This window comes from Gambusia affinis, linkage group LG10 (assembly GCF_019740435.1).
Source record: "Gambusia affinis linkage group LG10, SWU_Gaff_1.0, whole genome shotgun sequence".
NCBI lineage: Eukaryota > Metazoa > Chordata > Actinopteri > Cyprinodontiformes > Poeciliidae > Gambusia > Gambusia affinis.
This window is the reverse complement of record NC_057877.1, coordinates 12,648,837-12,666,936: the sequence shown is the minus strand read 5'-3', so window position 1 is coordinate 12,666,936 and position 18,100 is coordinate 12,648,837. Positions and strand designations below refer to the sequence as shown.

At 39.3% G+C, this 18,100-nt stretch overlaps 1 protein-coding gene across 1 annotated transcript; it reads left to right on the top strand.

The window, feature by feature from the left end:
* The first annotated feature begins 77 nt into the window (after positions 1 to 77).
* Positions 78 to 10,296, top strand: foxd2 (forkhead box D2). The gene has a single exon (XM_044129673.1). The coding sequence runs from the start codon at positions 525 to 527 to the stop codon at positions 1,629 to 1,631; it is 1,107 nt and encodes a 368-aa protein (XP_043985608.1). The 5' UTR covers positions 78 to 524; the 3' UTR covers positions 1,632 to 10,296.
* Positions 10,297 to 18,100: the final 7,804 nt, after the last annotated feature.

Sequence of the window (18,100 nt, the reverse complement as noted above, 5' to 3'; positions counted from 1 at the left end):
ACTGTGACTCAAAGATCACGTGATCGGCGTGCTCCTATAAATACCATTTGAAAGCTAAGGAGGATAGTGTGACAGTCCGACTGGATACCTCTCCAAACCCGTGCGTAAAACCTCTTTTGGAAAGACATTCGGATACCCAAAAGTAGTATTTTGACTGAAAACCATCGGATCTGAAGAAAAAACAAACTCTGACAGCTATTGGTGGAAGACGTTGACTGTATCTTTGACTGACTTTTTTACGCAAGTGCATCAGAATTTTTTAATTTAATTTAATTTTATTTTTTTAATGAAACCACCCTCGGATGCAAAAGCAATCTCCAGATTCGCAGATCAATAAGATTTCTGTGTCTCTTACCTTTTGTAGCTATGTGTGCATTGACTCGTTGGAGATAAAGTGTCCACAATAATACCTTTTTGTGAGGGGGAATAAAGGGGAGGGTGTGTGCGCGCTCTCGCACTTCAGCCTTACCAGAAAAAGGAAGAAATCTGGGAGAGACGGGGGAAGAGAAGTTTCGTCTCCAAGGATGACTTTAGGGACGGATATGTCCGACAGCTCTGCATTGTCCGAAGATGTAGACATTGATGTGGTCGGAGGGGACATATCCGTCGGGAAAGACGGGAAATACATTCACCACGAGTTCAACTTGGACAATGACTCGGACGATAATTACTCCCAGAGCGCGGCGGAGAGAGGTTCCTCTCCGGGGCTCAGCAGCTCCGACTGCCCGTCAGAGCCTCTGGGATCCGGCGCGGAGTCTGGGACCTTGATCGGGGACAAACCCCGAAAAAGTGCACTTGTGAAACCCCCTTACTCGTACATCGCTCTGATCACAATGGCCATCCTGCAGAGTCCCAAGAAACGCCTCACGCTCAGCGAGATCTGCGAGTTCATCAGCAACAGATTCCCTTACTACCGGGAAAAATTCCCAGCGTGGCAGAACTCCATACGCCACAATCTTTCCCTAAACGACTGCTTTGTGAAAATTCCACGGGAGCCTGGTAACCCGGGAAAGGGCAACTACTGGACCCTGGACCCGGACTCCGCAGACATGTTCGACAACGGGAGCTTCTTGCGCAGGAGGAAGCGCTTCAAGAGACACCAAAGTAACGAAATCCTCAGGGACTCCGGCGGCTTTCTGCCAGGGTTCGGATACGGGCCGTACGGATACAACTACGGACTCCAGCTGCAGAACTTTCACGCAGCCCACAACCCTTTCCACCCGCATCACACCGGCGGATCTTTCCCCTTCCCCAACGCCCCCTGCACCTTGCCTTCACCTGCATCCATATTCCCTGCGCCGCATCACTTGCCCTCCCTTCTAGGGACCGACCTGAGGAAGCCCTTTTACCCGCAGCTCAGCCCGTCCCTGCCGCCTCTCAAGACGGACTCCAGCTCCACAACGAGTCGGCCCTCCTTCTCCATTGACAACATCATAGGAGCGGCCAACTCCAGCGGCTCTTCCTACAGCGCGCAGAGCAGCAGCCAGGCTCAGATCCTGGCCATGCTCACCCCGGCGCTGGCCTCCGCTTCCAGCCACCTGAACATTTCCCAGGAGGGCCTATTCCAAGCAAGCCCACAGAGTCAGACTTTCCCCACCAAGACCTCCAACTTGAACACTTGCCCTTTCTAAAAACTGAAAAAGTGAATAAGAAATAATAATTGTGACGTCGTCCTATGTGAAGGTAGGATGAACATTTTTGCTGCAGAAAGAAAGAAAGACAGTGAGAGAGAGAGAGTTTGTTTCGAGCTCTCTCGGTTTCCTATCAATGTGAGAGGAGACTTTATTTATGCGATGTAAATATATGTGCATAACACTGAGAGGCGGACAACTTATGAAAGATCATAAAAACAAACACAATGCAGGCCTGCAAGTCCGTCTGCGCTTCTCATTTAGCAGGTGATGGGATTTAAAATAATAATAATAATAATAAAAACTGATATTTTAACATAAGTTAAAGTTGTCACCAACGACCAGTGGGGCTTATTTCAATTTTTTTTTTATAAATATAACTGAGAATTTAATTATGATTTATATTGTGTTTATTGTAAGATGGTGGCACTATTGTTGTTGATATCTAGAAGAAAGACGGCAATCTCAGGTTTTTACTTAGAAAGCACATGAAGACGAAATGGGGGGTTTCTGACTTTACATATAAAAATCACTCCAGTCTCCCGTAGTCCCCCTTTTACATGGTGAATTTGTGGCAATATCGTTTCCTGTTGTCAGTGGATACATCTAGGTTGCGTGATTGACTCTCTCAGCCTTTTTTAAATTGTTCGTTCCTCCCTATATTTACAGTTGAATCTGTGAAACATTTGTCTTGTGTTGCCAATAGCTGAGCACCTAAATGTTCATAGGTCAGTTCTTTTTTGTTGTAACGACAACAATAATAAATGTTTGTGAGTTTAAGAAACAACAAACTCTTTTTTTTTTACTTTAGTCTTTCTGCATTCAAAATTACAAGAAATTTAAAAAACTCTTAAAGTGCAAACGAGAGCTCGCAAACTTGTCTTAAACTTGTCTACTTTTCTTTTCTTTTCTTTTCTTTTTCTTTAAATGAAAATTCCTTGAAGAGGTTCCAAACTATGGGATTTATTTGAAATCACGTTCACGACCCAGATTCTTTCACATTGTTGCGTATGTTGTTAGGGATTTCCCAAATAAACTGCCGCTTGGAAGGAAATGATTAATGTGTTAACAACAACATTAGCAGCTGAAGCCTGCACTAAATTGATGTCTGGGTATGAAAAAGACACATAATTCCCCTTTATGTGTTTCCACATGTTGATGTGCACAAAATTGGAGAATATCACGCAACAGTGGGCAAGTATATTCCTCTTGTGTGGCTGTTACTCGTTTGTAAAAGGTCCAGCGACTTACAAAGGCCCCCCCAAATGAATGTGAGGGGGGGAGACGTTATAGCGAGCCTCGGCACTCTGTAATTGAAAGTGAACAAGGATATCCCCACGGTCTTTGGGGGCTTTCGTTGCTAATTTGTAACAGCATTTTTCATCGGGCTCTCTAATCCACAATAATGCAGCTTTTTTTCTTTCCTTTTTTTTCTTTTTTTGCTCGTTTGTTGATGTTGTCAGCGTGGACCCCTGGCCCAGGGGACTGAATGTGCACACAGCGAGCGGTCCAGCCACACACATATAGGCTCTGAAAAGCAATCTTCTCAAAAGGCCCTCGGTTTTGCTCCGCTTTCATGCCATCCGTGTTGTCGTATAAAAAGAAGCAGTGGGACTCGTCCTGCAACAGACAAACAGGCCTATTGGTCTTTTTCAAACTTGTTGGACCACATGTTTCCATACAGAGGGGAGGCGCAAAGACCCTCCCCATTATTTAGGAAATCTGTGCGCAAATGGCTGAATTAGTTTGCGGGTGTTTTGACAGATGATTATGGTGGATGAAGGGGTCTTTGAAACGAAAACCAACACATGACCACGTTCTTTATCCGGACCCGGGTCTTTTGTTTCTTTTCTACTTCTCTTGAGCTCGTTAGTGGAACTGAGTGAAACCGATGAAAGTCGAGAACGGATTTGAGGGAATCATTTTGATTAGCGCCTCTCCTGCCCATGCTCTGTTAATGGATGTTCTCCATGTACAATTTGCAAAGTAAATGGCCTGGAAAAAACATTAGCAGACTATTGAAGTTTTTCCTCTGCATAGGGAGTCATTACGCACCGCATCAGACCATTAAGATCCACATCAAGCGCTTGTAGGGGTGGTTAAACATTTAAAGAAGGAAAAGGAGGCCAAAAGAAAAAAAAAAAAGAAATAAAAAAAGAAAATTGCAACACAGGCTGGAGCAGATGCACACCCTACGGATCAACCACCAAAAAAGGGTTCAAACCGTGGCACACATTTGAATCAGACAGTTTGACAGTGAGCTCACTTGATTATCTGCTCAAATGCGCACAGACATGAGTCCAGAACGGAAACTCGCTGGTTACCCATCAGGCGCACCCGGGTCACACTCGTCCGCCCTTCTAATGTTCCACATACATTCAAACGGGACACCATCTGTTGATAAATTCGTCATAAATATCGTGTTTTCCACGCCGTTGTCACCCGAGGACCACCCACACCAGCATCAGCACCAGAGTGCATCCTGATTTAGGTACCGCAGAGACATTACTCATTTTTTTCTCTTTTAATAAAGAACTGAGTGATATGTGAAGTGACAGCCAAATGACTCAACAGTTCATAAACGTTTGTAAATTTCAAGGCAATTCCCATCTTTTTTCTAACTGCTTCCATGTGCGCAAATTGGGCGCTACACTCGCGATTTGAGCCGCTGTAATTTATTTACAGACGTCAACGAGATGTAGCTGTTACTCCGCTATTTTACAAATTCAAAGGATCTTTAAAAGAAAAATAACACCAAAAATACCTATTATTATTATTATTATTATTATTATTATTATTATTATTATTATTATTATTATTATTATTATTATTATTATTATTATTATTATTATTATTGTTGTTGTTGTTATCAATGCATTCATAACATTAAGCCAATCTATGATGTTGGTGCCCTGTCAATAATACAATAATAACCTCACTTATCGATGGATTTTGATTTTCTTTTTGCAAAGTTGTTAAAATGCACAGAGAGGTACTTTAATTGATATAATATAATATAATATAATATAATATAATATAATATAATATAATATAATATAATATAATATAATATAATATAATATAATATAATATAATATAATATAATATAATATAATCGTTTTTAAATTTTAAGGTTGCTCCTGAATTTTGGACATCTTTCTAAAGTGGAGCATTAAGAAGATTCAATTGAACACTTTGAACTTTTTCGCATAAAATAAAACATCAAATCTGAACACCAACAGATGACTTACCCAGAACAGACTTATAACTTAACAGTTAAAATACAAAAAAAAAGGCAAAAAAGAAAGATACTCATTCTTTATTAATCTGAATGTGTCCAAAGCACCTAACGCACACACACTCTTACTTGTATACTAATGGTGAATTTTGTTGCTTTCCCAACATGTGGAGCAGTTTGACAAGTGGGTCAACCTGAAATTGTGTAATGTTTTTGCGTGTGTATGCGGACGCGCACACAAACACACACACACACACAAAGCCACCACATAATAATCTTGGCATGGTCCGTTCGGCCTCCCCGCCCGACTCTCCCCCCACTTATCCCGGCCTGGAGGAGAGGCGAGCGGCACGGCTTCGCATCTGCAAGCTCCCTTATAAATCAGTGCAGCACCCGGTCTCCCTGCTCAGCCCTGTGTTTTTCCAACGCGCAGAGGAATCCTCTGCTTAATTAATTTAGAATGTGTAAATAAAGTGAGGACAGTGAGCTCTCCGTCATCTCTGGAATCACAATATTAATTCTGGACCATGTTTGCCCTCGCTCTCTTGCTCCTATAGTAATGTAGACATTAAAAGAACACCTGCTGCAGAAAACAAGGAGCAGGGGCCGGCGCGTGTGCGGCTACATGCACATGCGCAAAAACTTTTATGCTTTATTGGGTCAGGAGGTATCAATGACAATGTTAGTGGAAATCATAGCAGGTTATATATATATAAGTAGTTTGGACCTTGCATTATACGTGTTTGGCATCAGTTGACATTGCATATAAGTTTGCATTCACAAAGTTACCTTAAGAGGATTTTAAGACTAATAACATCAGCATTGGCGGGGAAAAATACAAACAAGCAAAAAAAGAAAAAACCCAACGTGTTCTTAAAAGCATAAATAACGGAACTAATGGACAAAATTTAAGATAAAATGGTATAACAGATAAAGGAATGATAATACCAAGAAAATAGAGATTTTATTTGGAGCCCTGCGACAGATTGGCGACCTGTCCAGGGTGAACCCTGCCTCTCGCCCGGGACGCAGCTGGATGGGCACCAGCAACCCTCCCGACCCCATTAGGGACGAAGGGTGTTCAGAAAATGGATGGATGGATGGTTATTTGGAGCCCTGAAAATAATAATGAAAAAAAAAAACCGAATAAATATCTGTCCACAGAAGTTAGCCAAATGATTATTTCATCTCGAGTAATTAACCTTTTGCCATAATAAGAAGAAACATCAGACAAAAAACATAGGAAACAGTCTAACCGAATAGAAAGAGTAAGGTTTTTTTTAAAGGTTTTTGTAACTATTTCATCAGTAAAAAGAAAACAAAGTAAAAAATAAAAAAAATAAATGAGATAAAAATAAATAAATAAATAAATAAATAAATAAATAAATAAATAAATAAATAAATAAATAAATAAATAAATAAAATAAAACAAAACTAGAAAACTAAAATGCCCAAATATTCAACTATTGACTAACGCAAAAAAGAGAAAGTGAAAAAACCCTATACTTCCCGCAAAAAACCCCCGCACGATTAGTATTGAGCTAATTCTTAATTTAAAGAAGGAATTTAACAGACAAAACAGGGAACTTGGGACATTAGCATCAGAGCTATATTACACCCATGCGCCAGTAGACAAAAGTGGGTAGATGTGTATTGACCATGCGGAACCATGCATCCCGGAACATTACACATTCACTTACTGTGCCATTATCTAATTAAACTAAGCCAGTTAAATTAGGACCTGCTGGCTGTTCCGCATAACCATTTCCCCTCTCTACCCCTTTCCCGCCTATCTCTCCTCCCTCCCTATTGGTCATCGGTCTGTCTGTTGGGCGCCTCCATCCATTGGTACTTACAGTGAAGTTTTCACTGCAGCACTTTTCCTCTGTGCAGCTTTTGATAGAGGCGCGCAGCTGCTGCAGGCCGCTCTCACACCACCATCAGCGCTATGATGCGGGCGCTTTTTGCAGGCTTCTTCTATTTGACCTTAGATGCCAGCAGGGAAGGGTCATGTGAGTTTGAAGGTAGCTCCAGCCGATTTCTCCAATAGGCTATTACTTTAGGATTTGAAGGGTTTTATGCACTTTGGAAGCATTTTTTTTAAACTTAATCTAACAGAAAGAGACAGTACTTCATTATCGGTTGGATTACTCCGTGTTGACAGATTGTAAAGCGAAGTCTTCTATAATCATTTGGACTGACTACTTTATCTGACAAACTTGAAGGGGGTTATTATCAAAAATCAAATCCATAATCATACGTTATTATGCATTAAAAATGAAATCAAATGTCAGTATTTAAATTCATGCAGAAAACATCCGCGGATGTTGGTAAGTTAGACAAATGTAACTTCTGCCGTGGAACCTCTTCTGCCTCTTCAGATAGGTGAAAATGAAACTTTGTTTAAGTTGACATCCAATCGACTTCGGCGTGAAAGTGTGTTTTCTAAGAGTGGAAAACCTCGCGATAAAGTTGAAGTTTACTATCCAGGGGTGAAATGCGATCACGCCGAGGTCGCGGGGCCAAACTTTTTAAGACTAATGTTTATTTAGAGAAGTGAGCGCTGTCTATAGGACTCCCCGTTCTCCCAGAATGCAGCAGTAATGTCTTTACCAGTCCAGACTGGACCACCGGCAAGAGAGCAAACGCAGCTTTGCAAAAGTCTGCAGCCTCTCGTGGCCCTTTTCACACAGAGATATGCACACATGCCACCATGCTAACATTTATGGCCAACATGTTAACATTTGGTGGTGAAGCTATAAACTGGAACATATTTTTTGCACTACAAAATAGCTACTATCTTCTTGTATTAGTCTGAATTATTGTAATTTCAAAACAAAAAACTAAAAGTCACATCCCATGCAGCATTGCAAAAAGAAAATAGCTTCATAATGAGGTGTAAAAACTGACATATTTTACAATGCGTTTCCAACTACTTGGAGAGCAGAAGCGTGTTTTCTTACAGATTGTAAAATTGAATTAGATATGCTTTGGAATCTGACCTCTTGCCAGACCCACATGTGTTTCCCCCCTCATGTTTTAGTGGTCCGTGGGTATTTTTTTGTTTTCTCAGCTGGAACTGCCATTAGACAATGTGTCCATGCTGTCCATTCCTATCTTTACCATCTCTCCTGGCTGAGCTCTCCATGCAGAACCACTTGCAGTACATCTCTCCCCCTCCAATCCCCTCCAGGTTCCTCCAAACACCTAGACTCTCTAGTCCTCTGACACAGCAGCTCCTCTGCAGCCACCAACGTTGATGGAAGAAGAAGTAAGCTGAAGAAACAACTGTGTTGCAACCAATGTGTTGGAAGAAATGATGAGGATTGGATTTGCACAAGCAGAATACCAAGATAAAAAAAAAAAAAACATCCTCTGAGGAATCTTATCATGAGATTATATAAGCAGGTTATCTAATTTATTTAAATTTAAGTGTATTAATATAATATAAATATGTTAAATATGTTCTTTGATGTATACAGTGGCTGGTTTATTTTTGTAAAAAAAAAAAGAAAGAAAAATACAGATGGAATAATGTTCAGAGCTCTGATTTGTGGTATGAAGGACAACAAGAGAGTGCAGAAAACAAAACAAAACAAAGAAAACAAAAAACATCTGTTGTTATAATTTTGTTCTTGGTAATATTTTCTTGTATTGCTTTCAATGATTTCAGAAAGCCCACAGTGTAAATCTCATATCATTGTTTTGTTATATTTTGCATGAATCTTATTATCATAGGATGTAGTTCCAGAGTGATTAATAAAAACCTAAAGGCCATGGGATTCTTGGGTTCAAGACAATGAGGCAAGATAAGATGATATGTGTAATTGCTTTTTTTTTGAAAAACTAAGAATTTCTTTTTTTTTTTTTGTGGTTTTCACAAATAGGCTTTGTGAATTTAGACCCAGTGTTAAAAAATGTGTTATACGCATTAAAACCTCAGAATACAGTGTGAAAAAAACGTCAACCTAAAAGAACATTTAATGACAGAATGAATTATGTTAGCTAAACACCCCTTTTTTTTAGTGTCACTGGGAATATCAAATCAGAAACAAATTTCAGCACAATTAGCCACAATTAGATGTAGAGTCATAATTCTTATGATTTCATTTTCAATGTACTGCTAATTTTATTGTGACCATTGTGTTCAATTTTCATTTTTAATCACAATGGTGTTCATAATCACCATTGTTTTTCTGTGATGGATTCTCTTATGATTTTAATCTAATTCAAAAATGTGGTGCAGGTTTTTAATCTATGTTGAGTTTATTGTTTCAATATAATCAGATCTGGCTGCAGATATATTAATAAAACACATTGTGTCCTTAGTTGGTCGAGATATACAAATTCAACTTTCTATGTTGCAAAAACCATGAGGTCTATGCACCCGCCGACATTTCCCCTTCTGCCATTCTCGACTCAAAGGCGTCCTGGGCAAAGAGCCCTTTAAATCATATAAAAAAATACTTGAAGGTGTTGACTAATGAACAAGAATTAATATCTAACTTTTTGACTTGTGTTGAGAATAAATAATTCTGCTTCTTCCTTTTGTCTCTTTTAGCTAGTTGCAAAGCTAAGGCTAAAATAAACCACATGTTAGGAAATGCAAATGGGAGCTGGAGTAAACGATGACACACTAGGAAAAGTCCTCTTTTGGGGCGAAGCTCAGCGGGACAAAGGGGATGGGAAACCCTTGTGGGATTTCTTTTGACTGTTAGCTCTTAAAGGTAGCATGTCAAAATGGACCAGCTGTATTTTGGTATAATAAATGGAATTCATAAATTCAACTCACTGACTCTTCTGTAACCTTATACATCACAAACTTAGCATAGAGAACAGATAATTCTCCTCACTTGGAACTATCTTATTCATTCAAAGACTTAATTGTGAACTGTCATAATCAGATCTATATGACTTCAATAAAGTTACTTTTTCTTTTACTATCGAAGAAATTGAGTAGCTTCACAGATGAACGAATGCCCATTTTTGTGGGAGCTGGTGGCAATGCAATCACACACAATAAAGTTCCATATGATTCCTCTGTGGAAGTGGACAGGAGCAACAACAATGTAAACAATGGATGCTTTTTTTCCTCTGAATGTGTGCATTTCAATTTATTGTCTCTGTGTTAAAAATGTAAAATTTTACTTGGGATTTTTGTATATTCATGAATCTGAAAAATGTAAAAAAAAAAATAAATAAATAAAATCAGCCATGTAAATATTGAAAGTTGTGGTTTTGGAAGTTTGATGAAAATCTCTTTAATTTTACAGAGAGAGACAAAACACCGTGAGCCTCTTTTCAAGGAGGCAATATAATGTTCCTTTTACTAACCATGTTGAGTCAAAGACAAAGCACAATCCAGTAGAGTCAAATTTAATCTGATAACTAAATCAAGATGTTTTTTTAGCTTTTAAATGCTTTACACATGCTCACATAAAAAATAAAAAAAAATCTTAAAACAGTATTTCATTTCACTTATAAAATGTGTGTGTTCTTGCTTTCTGACTGGTATGCAGAAATTTAATTGGAAGTGATATATTGCAAAAAGAGTGCTTTATTACATATGTGAGTGCATCTGTGTGTGAAAGCGTGTCTGCGTGCGTGTGTATGCGTGTGATTGCTGGAGAGTTCACAGAAAGCACAAGTTCAAAGGCAGGCCAAATGAAAAGGCCAAAAGATGATAAGGCCACTCTGAGGGCCCCTCTCTCAGAGGAGAAATGTCACACATAAAGAAGAGTGGAGAAACAACAGCCTGCACAGCGAGAGGCTGATGCAGAGGTTGAGTAGCTTGAGATTGCACTCTAAGTAGAGGTAAAGGGACATCTGATCACATGTGTGTGTAAATACGTGTGTGCGTGTGCGTGTGTATGCATGTGCATTTGGATGGGGGGAGGTTAATGATGTTCATGACTAGTAGAGTCATTTTGCAGGGCGAGAGGCACGGCTGGATGATGGATTGGAAGCTGAAGGGGCGAGCAGATGGGTAAGTAGAGAAAGTGAGGTTAAGTGGCAGTTAGATGTTGCCGATCTAAGTAGATCAAGAGTAGAGGACTGTGTGTGCGTGTGTGGATGTGTGTGTGTCTGAGGGAGAGTGATAAAATACAAAGTTTGCTAGACTGACAAACACAACTAATTTTTAAAAACTGCACATATTTTTACACTCTGTGCTGGAGCAGATCTAAGACTTTAGGTTCATGTGAACCTTCTTCTTCTGACAAAATAGATGAATTCTGGTTTAATTTAAATTTAGATTCCCTATATTAAAAAAAATGTCATGTAGGCATTTAAAACCAGATACTAACATGCACTGCATTCTTCAAGAACTGGAAGAATAATAATTAAAAATGATTAGAGAAAGGTGTTTTGCTGTCTTCAAGTTTAAAAGTGTACATATATTTCTTCAATATTGGGTAGATTTTCATATGTTTGAGAATCATAGCTTGTGATGCCTTCTATTTTGTGAAGTGCAGCAGTCCTTCCTGCAGGAAAACACCCACTGATCCTCTTAGTTTGTATTTCAAAGTTGGGAGGGTGTTCTCAAGTTTTCTATGCCCACAATTAAACCAAAATAAAGTTCTTTGTGTCTGTGTGCATCTACAACCTGTAATCTGGCTTTTTACTGTAAAATTATTTTAGAATATGGCCTTCCTCCTGGCTCACTGACCTTTCTCCAAAACATACAATGAAATGTCTTTTGAACACAGACTTAATGAGGGAAAACATCACAAGGCTTGTTATTCCTGTTCTCTGGATGCACAATGAGTTCTTCTGTATGTTGGTGTTAATCTGATCCTGTCCAAAAGGTAAATCTGAGCAGTTAGCTGCTGTGTCTCACATAAAGAGGTCTCAAAGGTAGGAGGCTGGCCCACACAACCAGGCGCCATAAAAGTTTAAGGAGGAGGAGGGAAGAGAAGTGAAGTGTTTGTCTTTGCTCATGGCTGGCTGACTGGCTGGCTGGGACAGGCTGCCCGGGTGGCACGCTTGTCACAGCCCTGTCAGTGCCCTGTCACAGACCATTGTGGCAGTTTGGGATTGATGAGGAGCAGCAACAGGAAGACTGAGGGCTGCTGGGAAACAGGAAGAGGAAGACCAACAGATGAAAAGCGGAACCTGAGGAGGAAGAGTACTTAAGTTACATTATGAAGTAAAATCAGAGAGTGAAAGTGAAGACAGGACCAACTCATAATGCAGCCAAGAGATGTAAAATGACAGAAGGCATTGTTTATACACAGGATTATTGAGTTGCTTTTTTTATTTTTAAAGATAAGAAACTGTTTTGTCTCTAGCAATCAAGTTCTCAGTTTTCATTCATCTTGCAGAATCCTTACTGAAAATGAAATAAAGCAAAACAAAAAAAGAGAAATGAAACAAGGCTTATTATATTATTCACAAATATTTATTTAAACAACAAAATCAGCTATTATAATCACACATGGTTAATTATATTCAGAAAATAACCTGTAAAATTAATTTATAACTGTTTCAAGGGATTACAGGAAATATTACTAACGATATTATAATTGCATAGTCAAAAGGTTGCATTTTGTTCAGAAATTAGATATTTACACTGAATAAAAGTCATAGACACCTTTTTACTCACTCTGTGAAATTAAATCAGACCAAACGTCTCTTGTTTTAGCTTGGTTAGACGTATCAAAATTATTTCTATTTGCTAAAAGAAAAAATGCATTACTCGCGGTGCCAGGTTCCTCTTGCAATACAACCCCACAGCAGCATGTGACCTCACCAACACTTCACAGTTCAGGCAGGACACTACAAACATTCCTGTTTTTCCTTCAGATGTAAATGCATGGTTGGTCATATTGTCCGGGGCAACATACGCTGTGTTTCCATAACTCCAGACTGGAATTATGAAAATAAACTTGATTCTTGACTCCACATGTCACATTCTTACTTTAAAACTGTTTATTTATTTTTTTATTTATTTTTGCAAAACTACTACTTCTTTCTTTCTACAGCATTCTTCATTTTTCTTGATTCAGGTTGCTTTGGGGTGTGTTGTTTCTGGTTTTCTATCTCTGGATGTTCCCCATCTTTTCCTCTTTCCCCTGAACTGTCTACCTCAGAGGGAATGGCTCTCTGGAGCTGAGTAGGGTCATGCCTGGGTGAGGAATATCACTTCCCACCCATCTCCTTACTTAAACACCTTTTCTTAATTCTCCCTGCTTTCTCACTCTCTTTCTTCAGCTGTTTTTTTTCTTTCCTCCTGCTGGTTCAACTTTCTTTGCTTGCTGTAAACTTTCCTTTTCTCCCTTTCCTCTCTTACTGTTTCATTCATTTTCCATTCAGTAGATTGCCCAAGGAAGCAGAGGATTGTAAATTTTGATTGTGCATTAAAATTTTTATTAGTAAATATTTTGACCAAAATGGTTTTGGTTGTGTCTAGTTCTCATTTGACTTTCATCATGTCTTAGGATCTTCATCAAGGGTAATTAAAGCAACGAGGCACAAACAACATTTATCATTTGAAACGATTTTTATGTGGATTTGCATTTTTGATAAGTTTCCAGAACCCAAAATTCTGAACAAAGAGCCGAAGTGTATAAAATACACAAAGCATTCTGGAAGTAATTGGACATGTTCAATCTGAAAATTTACAGATTAGATTTTACAGTTTCACAAATTGGGGCTGCACAGTTGGTAGTACTGTTGCCTTGCGGCAAGAGGGTTCTTGGTTCGATTCCCAAGCCCTTTCTGCATGGAGCTTACATATTGTCTTCAGGTACTCCAGCTTTCTCAGTTAGGTTAATTTGGTCTCTCTAAATTCTCCTTAGGTGTGGGTGTGTGTGTGCATCTCTGTGTTGCTCTGCGATAGACTGGTGATCGGTCCAGGGTGTACCCCACTTTTTGCCTGGCACCAGCACCCCTCAAGACCATACTCCACAAAATACGGATGGATGGATGGAGTTGTTCATTGGATTCTTATTGGTTTGATGTCCTTTACAATCACCTTACCACTTTGCAGTATCTTACAAACTGTAAGGTGTGAATGCACCCTAAGTCTTTATGCTTGACTCCCAAATAAAAAAAAATAAAAAAATTTCTAAACATTGATAATGTGTTAATATAATTACCATTACTGCAAGTGAAAATGAGTTTTAAGTGATGCTTTATGACATTTTTTCATGTTTTGCAGGCTATTTTGTGGTCCTGATGAAATGCTTATTCCCAGTCTAATCTTAGACCATTTTTAGATCAGGCCATTTTGCTTAGCCTTAATATGCTGTACATTTAAGCCAGAGCAACATAAGGGCCTAACATTGACTCATATCAGAATTAGGTCGACATGTAAGACTTAATCTTGAAACCAGATCCAGTGGTCAGTGAGAAAATGAAGTGTGAGTACTGTCCGTACTCTGACGAAAGTTAGATCTGATTGGATTCTAATATTTTTATCTCAATTTTCTTATATGAAAATTGTGTGGAAGTTTAGGGCAACACCTACAAAACCTCACTCCAACCATCACAGACATTACAGAAAAGAGCCATCCGACATGTTCAAAAAGTTGTTTTGTATAGCGATACCAACAATTTATTTATAGATTCCTACATCCTCAAATTACCAGATTTGGTAGAGTTTTAAATTGTACAGTTTGGGTACAAAGGAATAAACAAACTTTTGCCAGATAATATTCAGAATGTTTTTACTGATATAGTGGGGAGTTATGACCATACGGAGAACCTTATAGTCATTATTCATGACCTTAATGTTGGTGAACCTCCAGTCTTCCTGGAGAATCCTCCATGAAGAGAATTTGAATCTCTGTCATTGGTGTGAAGATTTGGAATAAACTTGCCAAAGAACAAAGTCGAAGCATAGATTTTTTTCTTTGAATCCATGCTTTTGACTTTGAAGCATGGAGGTTGTGTGAGAATTTAAGCCTTTAAATGGTAATTATTAAAAGGTGAACAGGGGTGATGAATTTGGACTGGAATTAAAGCACTGTGGATGGGTTGGGTATGTGTGTGTGTATATGTATATGTATTTTTGTGTATGTATATGTATGTGTTCTTATACATGTACATACTGTGTAAGCCTGTGTGTACTTGTATAGGAGTATACATATTATTTACATCTGGCTTAGGAATTACTTTTGATTAAGAAGGGAAACAGGAAATGGAAAGATTATTCAAGTCATGATCTACAGAATGAAAAAAGTGTATGATTAAATAAGTTCAACTTCTTCATCCCCCTTTTCCGACACATAGTGACCAAATAAGTAGTGTATTTTGCATGTATTCATGTATGTGTAAGATGTTGCATTTACACTTGGAAATATGCAAATTCTTCCTTTATTTTGTGTTGTTCTCTTGGTGAAAATGTCTGAAATGAAAAAGAAAAAATCCTCATCATCATCACCATCAAAAAGTGGTTCATACAAATGATCAAATATAGCCTAAAATTATGCTTTGCTCCTAAGAGAACAAAGACTCTTAGGAAAATCAATCAAACAAATCAACACTAAAGCTGATCAAGAATAATCAGTTGTAAATCTACATTTAAAATGAAAATTTAACTGCATGTGTTTAAAAGCAATCAATATTTCATCATATATGTAAGCGCATCACTTATGCCACCCGAGGAACCCTAGGGCAATTGAGAGAGCAGGAGGGTGTGCGTGTTCTTTTGAAATATGGATAATTAGAAGACGGAGCTGCTGAAGAGCTGTGTGTACACAGTTGCAAAACGACACAAGGACCAGGGAGAAAAAAATGATGAGCAGAAGATCCAAAAGGAGAGCAAAAGAACCAAGGTTGTGTGTGTTTTTCAGGGGGCAACTTAAGGGATTGTCTTCCCCCTTGGCCCCTCCCTGGCCCCAGTCAGAAATCTCCAGGGGTCCCCGGGTTCCTGAGGAAAAACATCTCGGCCCCCATCACCCCTGAACCCGGTGCTGGGCTGTTTACCTTGGCCCGGCTGCCTGACAGCTTTACTGATGTTACATACAGGCACACAGGGACCCTGAGTCAAAGAAGGAGCAGGAGCTAAAGGAGAGAGCAGGAAGAAGGAGGAGGAGAGCAGGACAGATGAGGAATAGAGGAGTAAGAAGGATAGATGTCGAGCGATGAGGACAGTGGGTGTAGGATAGGAAGGGGGGAGGAAGTAGAGGCATGGGGATGAGGCGAACAGGAAAGGAGGAGCGGGAGAGGGAGCGGGAGCTGCGAGGGAGCGAGAGTGTTGGCTTACTCTGATCTTAATCACCAACATCAGATCCATTTGGGGAGATCTCCAGAGAAGAGAGCCGTTCAGAGGGCAGCTGAGTGCACACTGAATACACAGGCGGGAAGAAATATCGTCTCCAAAAAGTGAGCACTAAAAACACAGGCATTAATTTTCATCTCCCCTCTAAGTCAATCACTGTGTATATAAGGCAATATTTTGTTTTGAGGGCAATTGCTCAGAGAAATATGTGAGATTTAAAAAGCAAATGTGGAATGGAGACACAATATTTTGACAGGAGGTAACATTACTCATTACACTGTGCTTCAGAAACCTGTAGACATTTTCCATACAGTTCACAGGGAGTGAAGCAAGGGACCACTGGCCCTCACTGTGCAAATGTTGACTCTAGAGTTTTATATCTATTTTAAATAAGTAAACATGATGAACTGCTTTTAATTTATATTCATCCTTTAGGGCAAATGTATTGAGTCAGAAAATATTAATTTGGGAGAAAACTTTTAAAAAGGCCCAATTTTGCACAGTCTGTGCTCACAAAAACTATTGAAACAACCTTGTTTTGATGTTGATTTGAGTTTCTATTCATTCCTCCTCTCTTTCTGACAAAAAACTTCCTATATTACCTGGCAGTTTGTCTACTTGTAGGCGTCTGTTTGTCCATTTCAGAGCCACAGCGTGCAGGATTGGGCTGGACCGCAGGGGTTTCTGCGATGGGGTGGGAGGCCTGTGTTTTGTAGCTCCGAGCTCCAAGTCTTGTTTGTCTGTCCCAAGCAGCTGGACAAGCTGTAATAATACAAACAGGCCTTTGAACAGGCTGCTGTGTTGTGTCGACCTGGCTTTGGTTACATCCCACACACTTGTTCTCTCACAAACACATGCACACTCATGACTGGCAAACCGACCAGGGACATAAATTCATGTCAAAAACATGTGGTTCAGTGCTCACATAAACTGAAGCTGGTGTGCAGACAAGGCAGATGCCTTGGAAAACTATTCACTCATTGGCCACGCTTCTTTACAAAGTGAGTGAAGTTCATTCAGATTGGATGGAAAACACATCTTGTCATTGGCAATTTTCAAGTCCTGTAGCTGAAATTAAGTGCAGACATCTACTGGGTCAATCTAGCGCATAACATGTTTTGATCTGAACCATTCCATTTGAGATCTGGCTGTATGTTTAGGGTCATTGCCCTGTTTGAAGCTTAACCTGTTTCCATCTCTCTAGTACTTTGGCAGACTCTAGTAGGATATTTTATACCATGATCTTGTATTTTATCCATCAACTCTAACCATATTCTCTTTCCCTGCTGAAGTGAAGTATCCTCATAGCATGATGGGGATGGTGTGTTCAAGGAGATGTCCAGTGTTAGCATCACTCAAAATAGCCTTTATAAATGTTTGTCTCATCTGACCAGAGGACCTTATAGCAAACTGCAAACAGGACAATGAACAATGGCCATAAAGACCAGATTTTTTTTTGGTTTCTTTCCTCACTTGAGCTACTGCTCTGTTCAGTTCCTCAATGTGTTGGTTCCCCTGGCTGCTTCTCTGATTAATACTGTCCCCACCAACCCTGAAAATGTAGGTAGTTGAGCATACATTGGAAGAATGATGTTCAAAGCCGGGTATATTGTTTTATAATCTAACACTGCAAACTGACATGTCTGCTGTGTCCATTGCCCAACAAACATTTGTGGTTTGTTGGGTCCACACAGAGGCACCTAATTTACTCAGTAATGCAGTTTGTTGCACTTTATTCATGACAACAAAGTAAAAGGGGATTAACATATATACCCTGCAACCTTGGATGGCTGAGGAAAATGTAGAGGATGATCTTCCCTCAACGTGTGATGCTGTGGTATGAGAAAGACGAGACACACACGTTGAGCTTTCTTCACATTCAACCGGAAGATTTATTTTTCTTCTGCTGTGTTATAAACATCCTTCATATACAACATACTTCAGGTATCACATACTTCAGTAGAGAACCATTAGCTTCATTACATAATAAATGGCTCTAATATACCT

Bases quoted from the DNA above. Each gene is read 5' to 3' on its own strand.
- foxd2 (XM_044129673.1), top strand. From the start codon at position 525: ATGACTTTAGGGACGGATATGTCCGACAGCTCTGCATTGTCCGAAGAT.